Raw genomic sequence first — 11,706 nt, 5'->3', positions numbered from 1 at the left:
ATGTATTAAATTTAAAAGTCAAGATCTTTTTTATTGATTGATGCCCCAATTCATAGTATTTTCCAATTCTTTATCTTGTCCGCTAGTTTGCTAATATCTCCCAAAAGCAACGAATATTCAATTATTTTTTTACAAATACAGGACAAGGGGGGTTGCTCTGATGGTAAGCAACCTCCACTTCCAACCAAGAGGTTGTGAGTTCGAGTCACCCCAAGAGCAAGGTGGGGAGTTCTTGGAGGGAAGGATGCCGATGGTCTATTGGAAACAGCCTCTCTACCTCATGGTAGGGGTAAGGTCTGCGTACATACTACCCTCCCCAGACCCCACTAGTGGGATTATACTGGGTTGTTGTTATTGTTGTTTTTACAAATATAAAGAGAACTACATTCTCCTTCATAGCAGCAAGTTCAAAGTTCAAATTGCAGGTTAGTCATCCTTTTTATTCCTCCATGTAGAAAACTTTATTCTTTTCGACTCAAGTTATTTGAGCTTCTAAGTAGCGTATAATAGATTGTTTTGACTAGTTTTTTGTGGGGATGAAGCGCGCGCGCACGCGCGCGCGCACACACACACATATGTTTTCACATATGTATAGTTTTAGTCATCCTTTTTATTCCTCCATGTAGAAAACTTATTCTTTTCGACCTGAGCTTCTAAGTAGCGTATAATAGATTATTTTGACTAGTTTTTTGTGGGGATGAAGCGCGTGCGCGCGCGCGCACACACACAATATATATATATATATATATATATATATATATATATATATATGTTTCACATATGTATAGTTTTATTCATTTTTATGCAATTTTACCTGTTTATAAATATTTACTGTAATTATATTATTTTATAAAATATTAAAAATTAAATACATATGGGGCTTATGCCCCGTGCCTGGGGCTTACGCCTTACTGAGACATATGTAAAACGACTCGCCTTACGCCCGCGCCTTTTAAAATACTGGTTGGAATATTCTTGAGACAATAATACATTGAATTTAGTCAAAATAGTCAAAAAGGTATGTCGTGTTATAAAAAGAAACACTATTTTTTTCGGCTAAGTGGATTAGACACTAAAAAATACTTAGTAAAGAGTTTGCAATAGACTACAATTAAGTGTGCCTACTTAATATAATTTCGAATTAGTTGGATATGTGTATTTCGATCAAGAAAAACAAACTTACTTTGCAATTGATATTTCTTTTTCCTTTAATGATAAGATGCAATTGATTTGATTTTCTATTTCCATTTTGATATACGGGGTGCTTCCAAAGTCATTCACCTATATATATATATATATATATATATATATATATATATATATATATATATATATATATATATATATATAGGTCAAACATGGATTAAATGTAGATTCTTGTAATAGGTAAAATAGAGGATTTGTGCAATTACATGAATTTTTTTGTACTTACATGAATAATTAATGATCATATGTCTTCTTCAAATAAAAATAATAGTGGAATTAGAACGAGAAAATAAACGATATAAATATTTTGAATCAAATTTATTTAGCTAAAGTAACTAATGAAAATCAATTATTATACGTCTTAATACTTCTTTTTAAATCCGTAAATTATAAAATCGATTTCATCAATATTTATCAGCCACTTTTGATCAGCCAAGTCAAAGGTATCAATTGATGTCGCAATACTCTATCTATTTATTTACCTAACGTGATAGATAAAAATTAATTATTATCCGTTCTAACACTTAATTCTATCCAAATTCGTGGCTTACTTATAATATCAATTTCGTTAATATTTTATCTTTGATTAGTCAAATCAAAGAAGATTAATGTCGCAAAACTCAATCTATGCAAAGAACATTTTGTCACAAATATTTTTGGAAATGAAAAAACATGTTACAAACACAAATCTATGCTAAAATTGGAAAAGATCCCTTTTTTCACTTTTGATTGATGTAAACTTTTGAAAGCTCTATATATGTAAAAAGAAGATCTCAATATCTTAATCAAAAGAAATTAGTTTCTCAATGAACTCCAATCATCGGCTATGATTATCCCACGTAGCAATAATTAACGGTCTAGATCAAAGACCCCACCAATTTGAATTCAAATTTGGTAACGTTACATTACCGGAGCCTTAGGTTCGGATCCAAACCTAAACATATGTAAATTATATTATAACTCCCCTTAAATTTTTACCAACTTTAATCTTCCACATTTCTCTTAGCTCCAAAAAAAGCAAAAATTCTAACTTTAATTTCCAAAAAATTCACTCTCAGTTCTCCTTAAATTGTGATAATTTGTGGGGTACGTTTGTTTTTTTACATTCAGAGAGAGAGAGAGAGAGAGAGAGAGTAAGTATATTATTCCGTTATAGTATAAATGTTATAGCTACTGTATACTCTGAATTTTGTTTAGTAACTTTTTTTTAATAATTGTTTTTTGGAATTATATCCATTTGGGTCTGAAGGTTTTTAGAAGTCATACTACTCTTTAGGTAAATTTTTCTTGAATTTTTGTAAAGCTCAAAAATCTGAAGGGTTCCTATATTTTAATCTTCTTTGTTATGTATAATCTTAATTTTCTTGATTTTTTTATGTAATTGTTTGTAGACAGATTCTTGTGATTATGTTCATTTGGGACTAAAGGGTTTTAGGATTGATATATTTTTATGGGTAAAATGATTTCCTTGAAATGTGTCAAAAAATGTTTTACATTTAAGGGGTTTGAATGATACGTTCAAAAAATGTGTTTAACCTTTTTTTTGTTTTTGGTTTTTTCTGGATGATAGAGTTAAAAGGTTAGATCTTTAATGGAGGATTCAAGAAGAGGAAGGGGACATGAATACAACTTGGCTTGGAGGAAAGCTGAAGAAGCAGGTTTCATTTATTCACTATCCATATAAAGAACTTCTACCACTTATAGTTTTTTTTAAATTATTATTATTATTATTATTATTATTATTTTGTATAATATTGGCATGAGATGAGCTAATATGTAGTAACATGGTTAGTGAGGATTCATATAGCCAGGGGCAAAGCTACACTCTTGTAAAGGTAGTCAATTGACCACCCTTCGTCGGAAAATTACACTATATATAGGTAAAGTATTAGTTTCAGAGGTATACATTGAACACCCTTTGTCGGATTTTTTTTTTACTTCTTTAAAGTTTGAACACCTTTGAAAAAATTTCTGACTTCGCCACTGCATATAGTCGACCCCGACTTGGTTGGAATAGAGGCGTAGTAGTAGTTGTTTTTGTATTATAGTCACTATCCATAGTGCTAACTGTTTGATTGAAGTAGTACTATGACCCAAGAAAAAAAGATTATAAGTACATAATGAAGTTTTCGTTATGTGTATTATTTTCCCTTTTTGGGTAAATAAAGTTCATGTGGGGTTTTCTTTGTAATGTAGCTTTGAGGAGATATCAAGCGACCCACTGGTTAGAATGTTTCGTCGGACTGTTAGGTATATCAAGCCAGCCTTCTGAGAAAGAGTTTGTTTCTTGCTTGAGAAATGGTTTGGTTCTTTGCAATTTAATTAACAAAGTTCAACCAGGATCAGTTCCAAAGGTACATTACTATCTAGTATGCAAAAAAAAGCAGCTCTTTATGCAACATTTGTTATTCATTCGTTATTGTTTTTATACTGTGGTACTTATTTTTAGGTTGTAGAAAACCACACGCCTTCGCATTTAATCATGTGGGATTCTCAGCCATTGCCAGCATATCAATATTTTGAGAACATTAGGAACTTTTTGGTAGCTGTGGAAGATCTAAAGCTACCAGCTTTTGAGGCATCTGTTTTTGAAAGGGTAAAATTATAGCTAATTAATTTTGTCTTCTTTGTAAGTTTTATAATGAAATGGAGGCTGGAATGAGATAACAATTTTTCAATTCATTTTCTGCATTCTTAGGATAATATAGAGGCGGGTTCATCAACAAAGGTTGTGGATTGCATTTTGGAACTTAAAGCATACCATGAGTGGAAGCAAATGACTGGTGGCGTCGGAAGTTATAAGCCTTTGAGGTCTCCTCTCTTGACCCCTTCGAGGGGAAGGATTCAAGCACGACAACCTATGACGATTGATTCTGATAGTTGCAGGCGATTGGAAATGTCTGCTGCCTGTCCAAAACAATCATCGGCAGAGGATGAAATTACGAAAATTGAAGGTCTCAAGTTTCTTTGCATTCTTTTATATCTTCATGCAAATTACTATCTTTGAGAACTCTTCTTGAGCTATTAGTTTTGAAATGCTTTATATAAGACAGATGAACCACACTTTTATAAGACTGATGAACAAACTTATCGTTTATTCTTATTTTGCAGCTAGTTTCCACTTTCTTTTGATATAGAAAATTCTTGTTTATTCTGGATTCTTTAACTGGTTTTAGGCATAATTGTCAAGGCTCTAGCTGAAAGAATGGTGGACATGAAGGAAAACATGGGAAATAACTTCTTTGCTTCTTTTCGCAATGGGAATGTGGTATGCATCGTCCTGACTATTTGCTGCTTTTCTTAGAGTCAATGATCACTGACATATTTGATGATTTTCTTTCTCCAAAACAGAACCAAGTTGAATTGTTCAGAAGGATCTTGTCTAGTTGCTTCGAAGAACAACCTCGAAAGTTGCCGAAGGTAATTGGGCTCTGCTCGACATGAATATTTACCTTGTTTTCGTTACATCTCATTCAAAAAAAGTTTTATCCTACATCATCTCTATTTTCCACAAGCAGTTAATGGGAATATGTACCTTTTGGACTAGTAAGATGAAAAATGACATATTTTTTTAGATAGGTTCAAATTTTTTTTTATTATATCTTGAGCTAGACTTCATATTGCATAACATCTCTTCCCAGAATATGCTTGGCACTTTCATTAAGTCTATTGGTCTTTAGAGAAAAAGAGAAAGAAAAGGAGGTTGTTTATTTGACTATTGCGTTCAAACATATGTTAATAACTCGTGTATTAGCTTGAAACAGTTCACCCCTATTTTCCATGAGAATCCCTCATTCTACACAATTGGCTCGGCAGAATCTGTAACTTCATATTTTGAAAGTAAACCTTTAAGAAAAGGCTGGATTATATTGCAGCTTACCTACAAAAGATGCAAGAACCATATTTGAAATTGTTATTGTTGTGCTTCTAAATTGATCAGTAAACTAATGTCAAATCTGGATATCATTTTCCTTCTGGCTTGTCATTTTTTATCCTCTTTATCTGTTTAAGTGATCTTGAGATAATATAGCTTTTATTCCTCCACTTGCAGTTGAAATCAGATCCTTTAAAAGAGATGAGCTGCTCAGAAGACAACTCCATGACCACATGCATACCCCTCGAAAATTTATCTAATCTTAGAAACCGCGAGGTAAGCTTAGTTCACTTTAAGCATTTTCCCCCATTTGTGAACCTGAAGTATTCAATTTGTCGATCTTGCAACTATCAGAGTACTTGTTAAGAATCTGAGTCTTTTATTTTTGAGTATGATGAGAAGAAATGTCAATCAAGTCATGACCTATAGGAAAGAATTTTGTCGACCTTGCTATTATCAAACTGTCGGGGGTCTTTCGCAAACAGCCTCTCTACCTTCACAAGGTAGGGGTAAGGTCTGCGTACACTCTACCCTCCCAGGACCCTAGTATGTGGGATTACACTGGGTTGTTGTTGTTGGTGGTGGTGGTGCTATTATCAAACTACATGCGTGTTTTACTTTTTTTACACAAGAATTTTGTCAAGAAAATTTTACTACTGTAGTATCTGGAAACTATTTGAGAGAACAAAAGTCAATCTGTATTTAGTGTTAGCATCTACAGTTCCAGTCTAGTTTTAATCTGTAATTTCCATTAGTGTAAAGGTCAAATGATGAAATGAACAGGACCTTGAACATAGAATTTAAATAAATCCTGGTTTTCAGTGTTGCAGAGCTTGCATAAAGAAGGGAACTTGCAACCACTGGACTCTAGTTACAATGCATGAAAAGGAACTTTCGGTAAGTCTTTTTTGAACTAAATAAAAGTTTACTATTTACTTAAGTTTAAGGCTTCTATAGTAATTTCTCCTAGTAAGAATGTTAAAAAGAATGTTTCACTTGGTTTCGTCCATGATTATCAATGGCCACAAGTGTTTCTCTGATCAGCATTGAAAAGAGTTAATCTCTTAAGATACTGAAGTAACATATATGATTTTACACCTCTTCCCATGAGTTTCAGAAAAATATGTCAGAAATATTGTGGTCCTTATGAATAACTGATTTCTAAATACATAAAATGGCTGTGGATGGTGTAAGAGACGAACAAAGTCAAGCATGAATTGTGAAGGCCTTTAGGTACTTCATGATCTCCAAAAACTAACGTCAGTCGGTCCCCTCATCTCCAAAATCTAACTTCAGTTGGGAAACAATGTGACTCCCCTCGAACACTTTTTGTGCTAGCATAGGTAGCTGGATGACCTAAACAGAACAATGTCTCCTGCAGTAGAGTCGAATAAGTGTTGATGACGGTGAACCATAAAGTGTTTTAATCTGTCGAAGACTGTGAGAGTACTAAATAGTACCTTGGTTGTCGAAGAACTTATCCGATATTAGTGAAGTGAGTGAATTAGGTGTTAAGATATTTCATTTCTATTCTTGTTTAGCTTAAGCATGAGTGGTCTGCAAGCAAATTAGCTGTGATGCTTTGATTTGCACAAGATTCTTTCCGGTTCAACACTTGGCTTATTTGCTAAATTCCTTCTTGTTTTGCTCATGAATGACTAATATTTTAAGCTGGCAGAATCTTAAGGTCCTGTTATCAAGCACAAAAAGAGAATTTGAAGATCTGCAGTCTCAGCTACAAAGTGATCTGAAGCAACTTGGTAAGGTCACATTTCACATATCTATATCAACAATTGTTCCTATAATTTTAAAGCTAAATTGAGGTTTGATTTATCATGGTTTCAGGAGATCAAGTACTTGAGATGTCTAATGCTGCTCTTGGATATCACAAGGTTCTGAAAGAAAACAGAACTTTGCATAACATGGTTCAGGACCTAAAAGGTATTTCAACTATGATATCATCGACAAATGTACTAATGGCTTAATAACTTTCTATCTCTCTTTTTATGATGGGAGAAAAGTCTCACAGAATATAAAGTGAAAGTGAAAGTCTGAATTGTTATCCCTGTAAGTACCTGTTAGAATCAAGTTTTATTATACAAAAGCTCTCTAATCTTGCTGTATTAATCTATTGTTTAGGGAATATTCGAGTTTACTGCAGAATAAGGCCTGCCTTCAGTGCAGAAGCAAAAACTGCCATAGATTTTATTGGAGAAGGTGGTTCTTTGGTTGTAATTGACCCACTAAAATCCTGGAAAGATGGGAGGAAAATTTTCCAGTTCAACCGTGTTTTCGGTCCAACTGCCACTCAGGGTAATGGATACTGTTACATAGTACAGTTGAAGATACATCTTCCATTTTCTTTTTCTATTATTTTTTTTTATCTAACACTGCTTAATTTTACAGAAGATGTATTTCGAGACACTAAGCCGCTTGTAAGATCTGTGATGGATGGTTACAATGTGTGCATATTTGCTTACGGTCAAACTGGATCAGGGAAAACATATACTATGGTGAGAGCCTTTAGATAAATAAATTCCCTGTATTCCTGTAAATTGCAATGCTGTTAGCTACTTTTATCATCTCTTTTGTTGAATTTGCACTAGATGCATATCTGATACTTCTCTCTTGGCAGTCTGGCCCTGGAGGTGGATCATCAAATGAATTCGGAATCAACCAATTGGCTCTGAATGATCTGTTCCTACTGTCTGATGAAAGGAAGGACATCATGAATTATAAGATCCACGTTCAAATGGTCGAGATATACAATGAACAAATTCATGATCTTCTTGCAAACGATCATTCACTTACCAAATATCCTTTCATTGATCATTCCCTAGTTTACTTCATTATTTCATCAGTTAAATTTGAGATGAATCAAAGCGGGGAAATTAAATAAATGCGTCCTTAACTGTTCATACTTTAGAGATTAGAACCTGCATGAGTGGCAACGGTTTGCCTCTGCCTGATGCTAGCATGCATCTAGTGAATTGTGCTGCAGATGTTATAAACCTGATGAAACTTGGTGACTTGAACCGTGCTGTTGGCTCTACTGCCATGAACAACCGCAGTAGCCGTTCACACAGGTGAGGCTAACTAAAGAGGATTCAAGTTATTTCTATTCCCTTGCCATTGAGACAGTCTAAAAATATGTTAAGTTTTATATATGTTCACATGAAATTCTTGCAGTGTGCTGACTGTACATGTGCATGGTGAAGATACATCTGGAAACATAATACACAGTTGCCTCCATTTGGTTGATCTTGCTGGCAGTGAACGAGTTGACAAGTCAGAAGTTACTGGAGACGGCCTCAAAGAGGCACAACATATAAATAAATCTCTCTCTTGCTTGGGCGATGTGATCACAGCATTGGCACAGAAGAATTCTCACATCCCTTATAGAAACAGCAAACTCACATTACTCTTGCAGCACTCTTTAGGTTTGTACAATAAATTATTCAATTAGCTCAAGATTTCGCGCTCCAGATATAGCAACTCATATCACTGATATAGACAATATTTAGTCAAATATGAATTTAGGCTTTGAAACATCATAGTTTTACTAATGCTTTTTATGGTGTCTTTCAGGTGGACATGCAAAAACATTGATGTTTGCTCATGTTAGTCCTGAAGGGGATTCCTTTGGAGAAACAGTTAGTACTCTGAAGTTTGCACAGAGGGTTTCGAGTGTGGAACTTGGTGCAGCTCGTTTAAATAAAGAGAGCAACGAAGTTTTAGAACTCAAAGCTGAGGTAAAACACGTTCATTTTCATGATATTATATGGTTGTAAGCATACAGTGGCTTAAAAGATGGGTTATAAGACAAAAAAAACAAAAAAAAATGGATTATAAGCATACAGTGGCTTAAAAGATGGGTTATAAGACAAAATAAACAAAAACTTCTTGGGCTTAGAGTGTTGGATTATCATTCATTACCTGTCAACTGCTCCAATTACTGTAGATTGAGACCCTCAAAAAGGCATTGGCTAACAAGGAAACACAAACTCCGCAAATTAGCAAACCAAAGGAAGCAGCAAGAACACCTTTCCAGAAGCCTAAAGCAATAGCTGAGAGACCCACTCCACGAGCTCGAAGATTAAGCATAGAGAATTGCACCACCCTGAGGGTAGAAAAGGCCAACGCTGATGATGAAACGGGATCCAAAACCCCAGCTGTGAAAACTCGTTCGAGAAGATTAAGTTTAGAAGGGCCAAGATTTGCCAGTAAGAACCTTGAACAGATCAAATCATTAGAAACCACAAGCAAGCGAGATGATAAGCCAGAAGTAGTGTGCTTACAGAAATCTAGCGAGCTTCAAGAGGGAGATAATGTCACAAAATTGTATGATCAAGTTGGTAATGGTAGCTGCATGAAGGCTCCTCACAGTCCAACTTCTGCTTTTAAACGCCAGCAGCCTCATCGAAGCCCAACTGCTGGTTTTAAAATTCAGCAGGCTCCTCGGAGTCCAACTTCTGCCTATAAAAGCCAGCAGCCTCCTCGAAGTCCAATTTCTGGTTTCAAAAGTCAGCAGGCTCCTCGGAGTCCAACTTCTGCTTTTAAAAGCCAGCAGCCTCCTCGAAGTCCAACTTCTGGTTTCAAAAGCCAGCAGCCTCCTCGAAGTCCAACTTCTGGTTTCAAAAGTAAGCAGGCTCCTAGAAGTCCAACTTCTGCCTATAAAAGCCAGCAGCCTCCTCGGAGTCCAACTTCTGTTTTCAAAAGCCAGCAGGCTCCTAGAAGTCCAACTTCTGCCTATAAAAGCCAGCAGCCTCCTCGGAGTCCAACTTCTGTTTTTAAGAGCTGCAATGCACCTAGGAGTCCAACAAGTGCTGCTATTAAAAGCCAGGGGGTGAAAACAACAGATAACAGAACAAGGATTCCTTCTCTTCAACTACCCAAAACACCCGAGCCACTGATAACCTCTATAGATGAGATCAAGGGAGGAATGCGAAGTGACCGTACAATTTCATCCGAATTCCAGACGCCTGCTTTGGCACCTAGGAGTCCAACAAGTGCTGCCATTAAAAGCCAGGGGGTGAAAACAACAAATAACAGGACAAGGATTCCTTCTCTTCAACTACCCAAAACACCCGAGCCACTGATAACCTCTATAGATGAGATCAAGGGAGGAATGCAAAGTGACCGTACAATTTCATCCGAATTCCAGACGCCTGCTTTGATTAGCAGCACTCATGGAAAGGGATCTCAAATACGAAGATCACTTCGCACTATTGGGAAACTGATTAATGGCTCCGACAGAAAGTAAGTGATCCATTCCCTGATCGCATTTTAGTTGATTTTATGCATTTAATCAATTCGTATGAGCATAGGAAGCTGTAGCTTTTTGGAAGTTCAACAGTGTGATTTTTGTTGCCTGAGAATTGTGTTTATTGACTTGTTAAAACTTACAGGAACCAACAGAAAAGGACTGAAGCAGCACCACTATCACCTTTCAATTGCCAAAATGAGGTGAAGTCACCAATTGCTTCTAATGCACGGACACTAAGAAGACAATCCCTAACTGGCATTCCACCACCAACCATGTCGAGGAGATCTTCACTTGGAGGAGGGACCCTGCCTGATTCTTGTAAGCAAAATGAACAATATATCTCAGCTAACAAACTATAATGACCAAATGTAGTATTTACAGAATCGTTGTTCATTTTATAGGTGCAAACGAAAGCAGAAATTTCAAGACTCTTCCATCACGCGCTTCAGCCAAGTCGAGGTGGCTATAAGGAACACTAAGTAGTTAACGTCAAGGAGCTAGCTGTAGGGAACAAGTAGTGCTTTGGCTTTGGTATACTGAATACTGACTACTTCACATCAAGCTAGGACAAACATTGATGACACGGTTATGCTGCAGATACTCGCTGCAAGTGTAGATGTAGTAAGGCTGTTAACATTGACATTTCTGTACAGACTACTGAGGCAGAAATTAGGAACTGGAGGGGCCACAAAGATGCAAAGTCTTTGTTATTTGAACCATGAATAAACTTATAGAAGCACATTGTTGTATACCAATCAAAAAACTAACATTTCAATGAAAGTTCTTTTCATCAATGCCTGCTTTAAATGTATACAAGTACAAAAATTCTTCCTTTACTACAAGTTTGCATCTGGTTCTGCATTGGCTTGTGATGAAAAACAACATTTAGCAAGACATAGAAACTGCAATAGAGCATGTCTAAAAGCTCAAACTTTTCAGCCCAACCTAAATGCTAGTTAAGAATAAAGATTACCTTTTAAAAGGTATTTATGTTCATTCTTTGGATTGATTAATATACAGTCATGTCTCGAAAGATCAACAATATTCTTAAATAAATGCAGACTTTAGCGAAAGATAGGACACAATGGAAGAAAAAAATTTATATAGGCAATACCAATTAGATGGGAATTTGTTTGTCATGTTAATACGTTTACTTTAGGTTCTATACTTTCTAGCAGTATTTTAACCCTATAAGAGATTCTTATGCCAGTTGGAAATATAGAAAATTTCTGATACTTCACAGGGTCAGTGAAATTTCATATAGCCGATCTCAACTTGTTCGAGACTGAAACGTAGTTATTGTTGCCGTTAAATAGAGATTTAGACATTATTTGGTTGCGAGACTTGTTCAAGAACAAGT

At 35.6% G+C, this 11,706-nt stretch overlaps 1 protein-coding gene across 3 annotated transcripts; it reads left to right on the top strand.

The window, feature by feature from the left end:
• Positions 1-2,201: 2,201 nt before the first annotated feature.
• Positions 2,202-11,146, top strand: LOC104094702 (kinesin-like protein KIN-14L). Of its 3 annotated transcripts, XM_070199494.1 has the most exons (21): positions 2,277-2,292; positions 2,777-2,864; positions 2,999-3,086; positions 3,403-3,560; positions 3,656-3,802; positions 3,905-4,160; positions 4,383-4,474; positions 4,558-4,626; positions 5,258-5,356; positions 5,903-5,977; positions 6,759-6,840; positions 6,926-7,021; positions 7,220-7,393; positions 7,487-7,593; positions 7,716-7,894; positions 8,002-8,166; positions 8,270-8,520; positions 8,669-8,832; positions 9,042-10,339; positions 10,489-10,664; positions 10,748-11,146. In XM_070199494.1, exons 5-21 carry the CDS (start codon positions 3,689-3,691, stop codon positions 10,813-10,815), a joined length of 3,465 nt encoding a protein of 1,154 aa, XP_070055595.1. In that variant the 5' UTR covers positions 2,277-2,292; positions 2,777-2,864; positions 2,999-3,086; positions 3,403-3,560; positions 3,656-3,688; the 3' UTR covers positions 10,816-11,146. The 3 variants fall into 3 exon arrangements, with proteins under 3 accessions (XP_009598974.1, XP_070055595.1, XP_009598971.1); XM_009600679.2 differs by lacking the exon at positions 2,999-3,086 and having other exon boundaries at positions 2,202-2,292; XM_009600676.4 differs by lacking the exons at positions 2,277-2,292; positions 2,999-3,086 and adding an exon at positions 2,329-2,482.
• Positions 11,147-11,706: the final 560 nt, after the last annotated feature.

Source organism: Nicotiana tomentosiformis, chromosome 4 (assembly GCF_000390325.3).
Source record: "Nicotiana tomentosiformis chromosome 4, ASM39032v3, whole genome shotgun sequence".
In the NCBI taxonomy this organism is placed as follows: Eukaryota; Viridiplantae; Streptophyta; class Magnoliopsida; order Solanales; family Solanaceae; genus Nicotiana; species Nicotiana tomentosiformis.
Note: the sequence above shows the minus strand (reverse complement) of the source record. Positions and strands in the feature narration are given on the sequence as shown.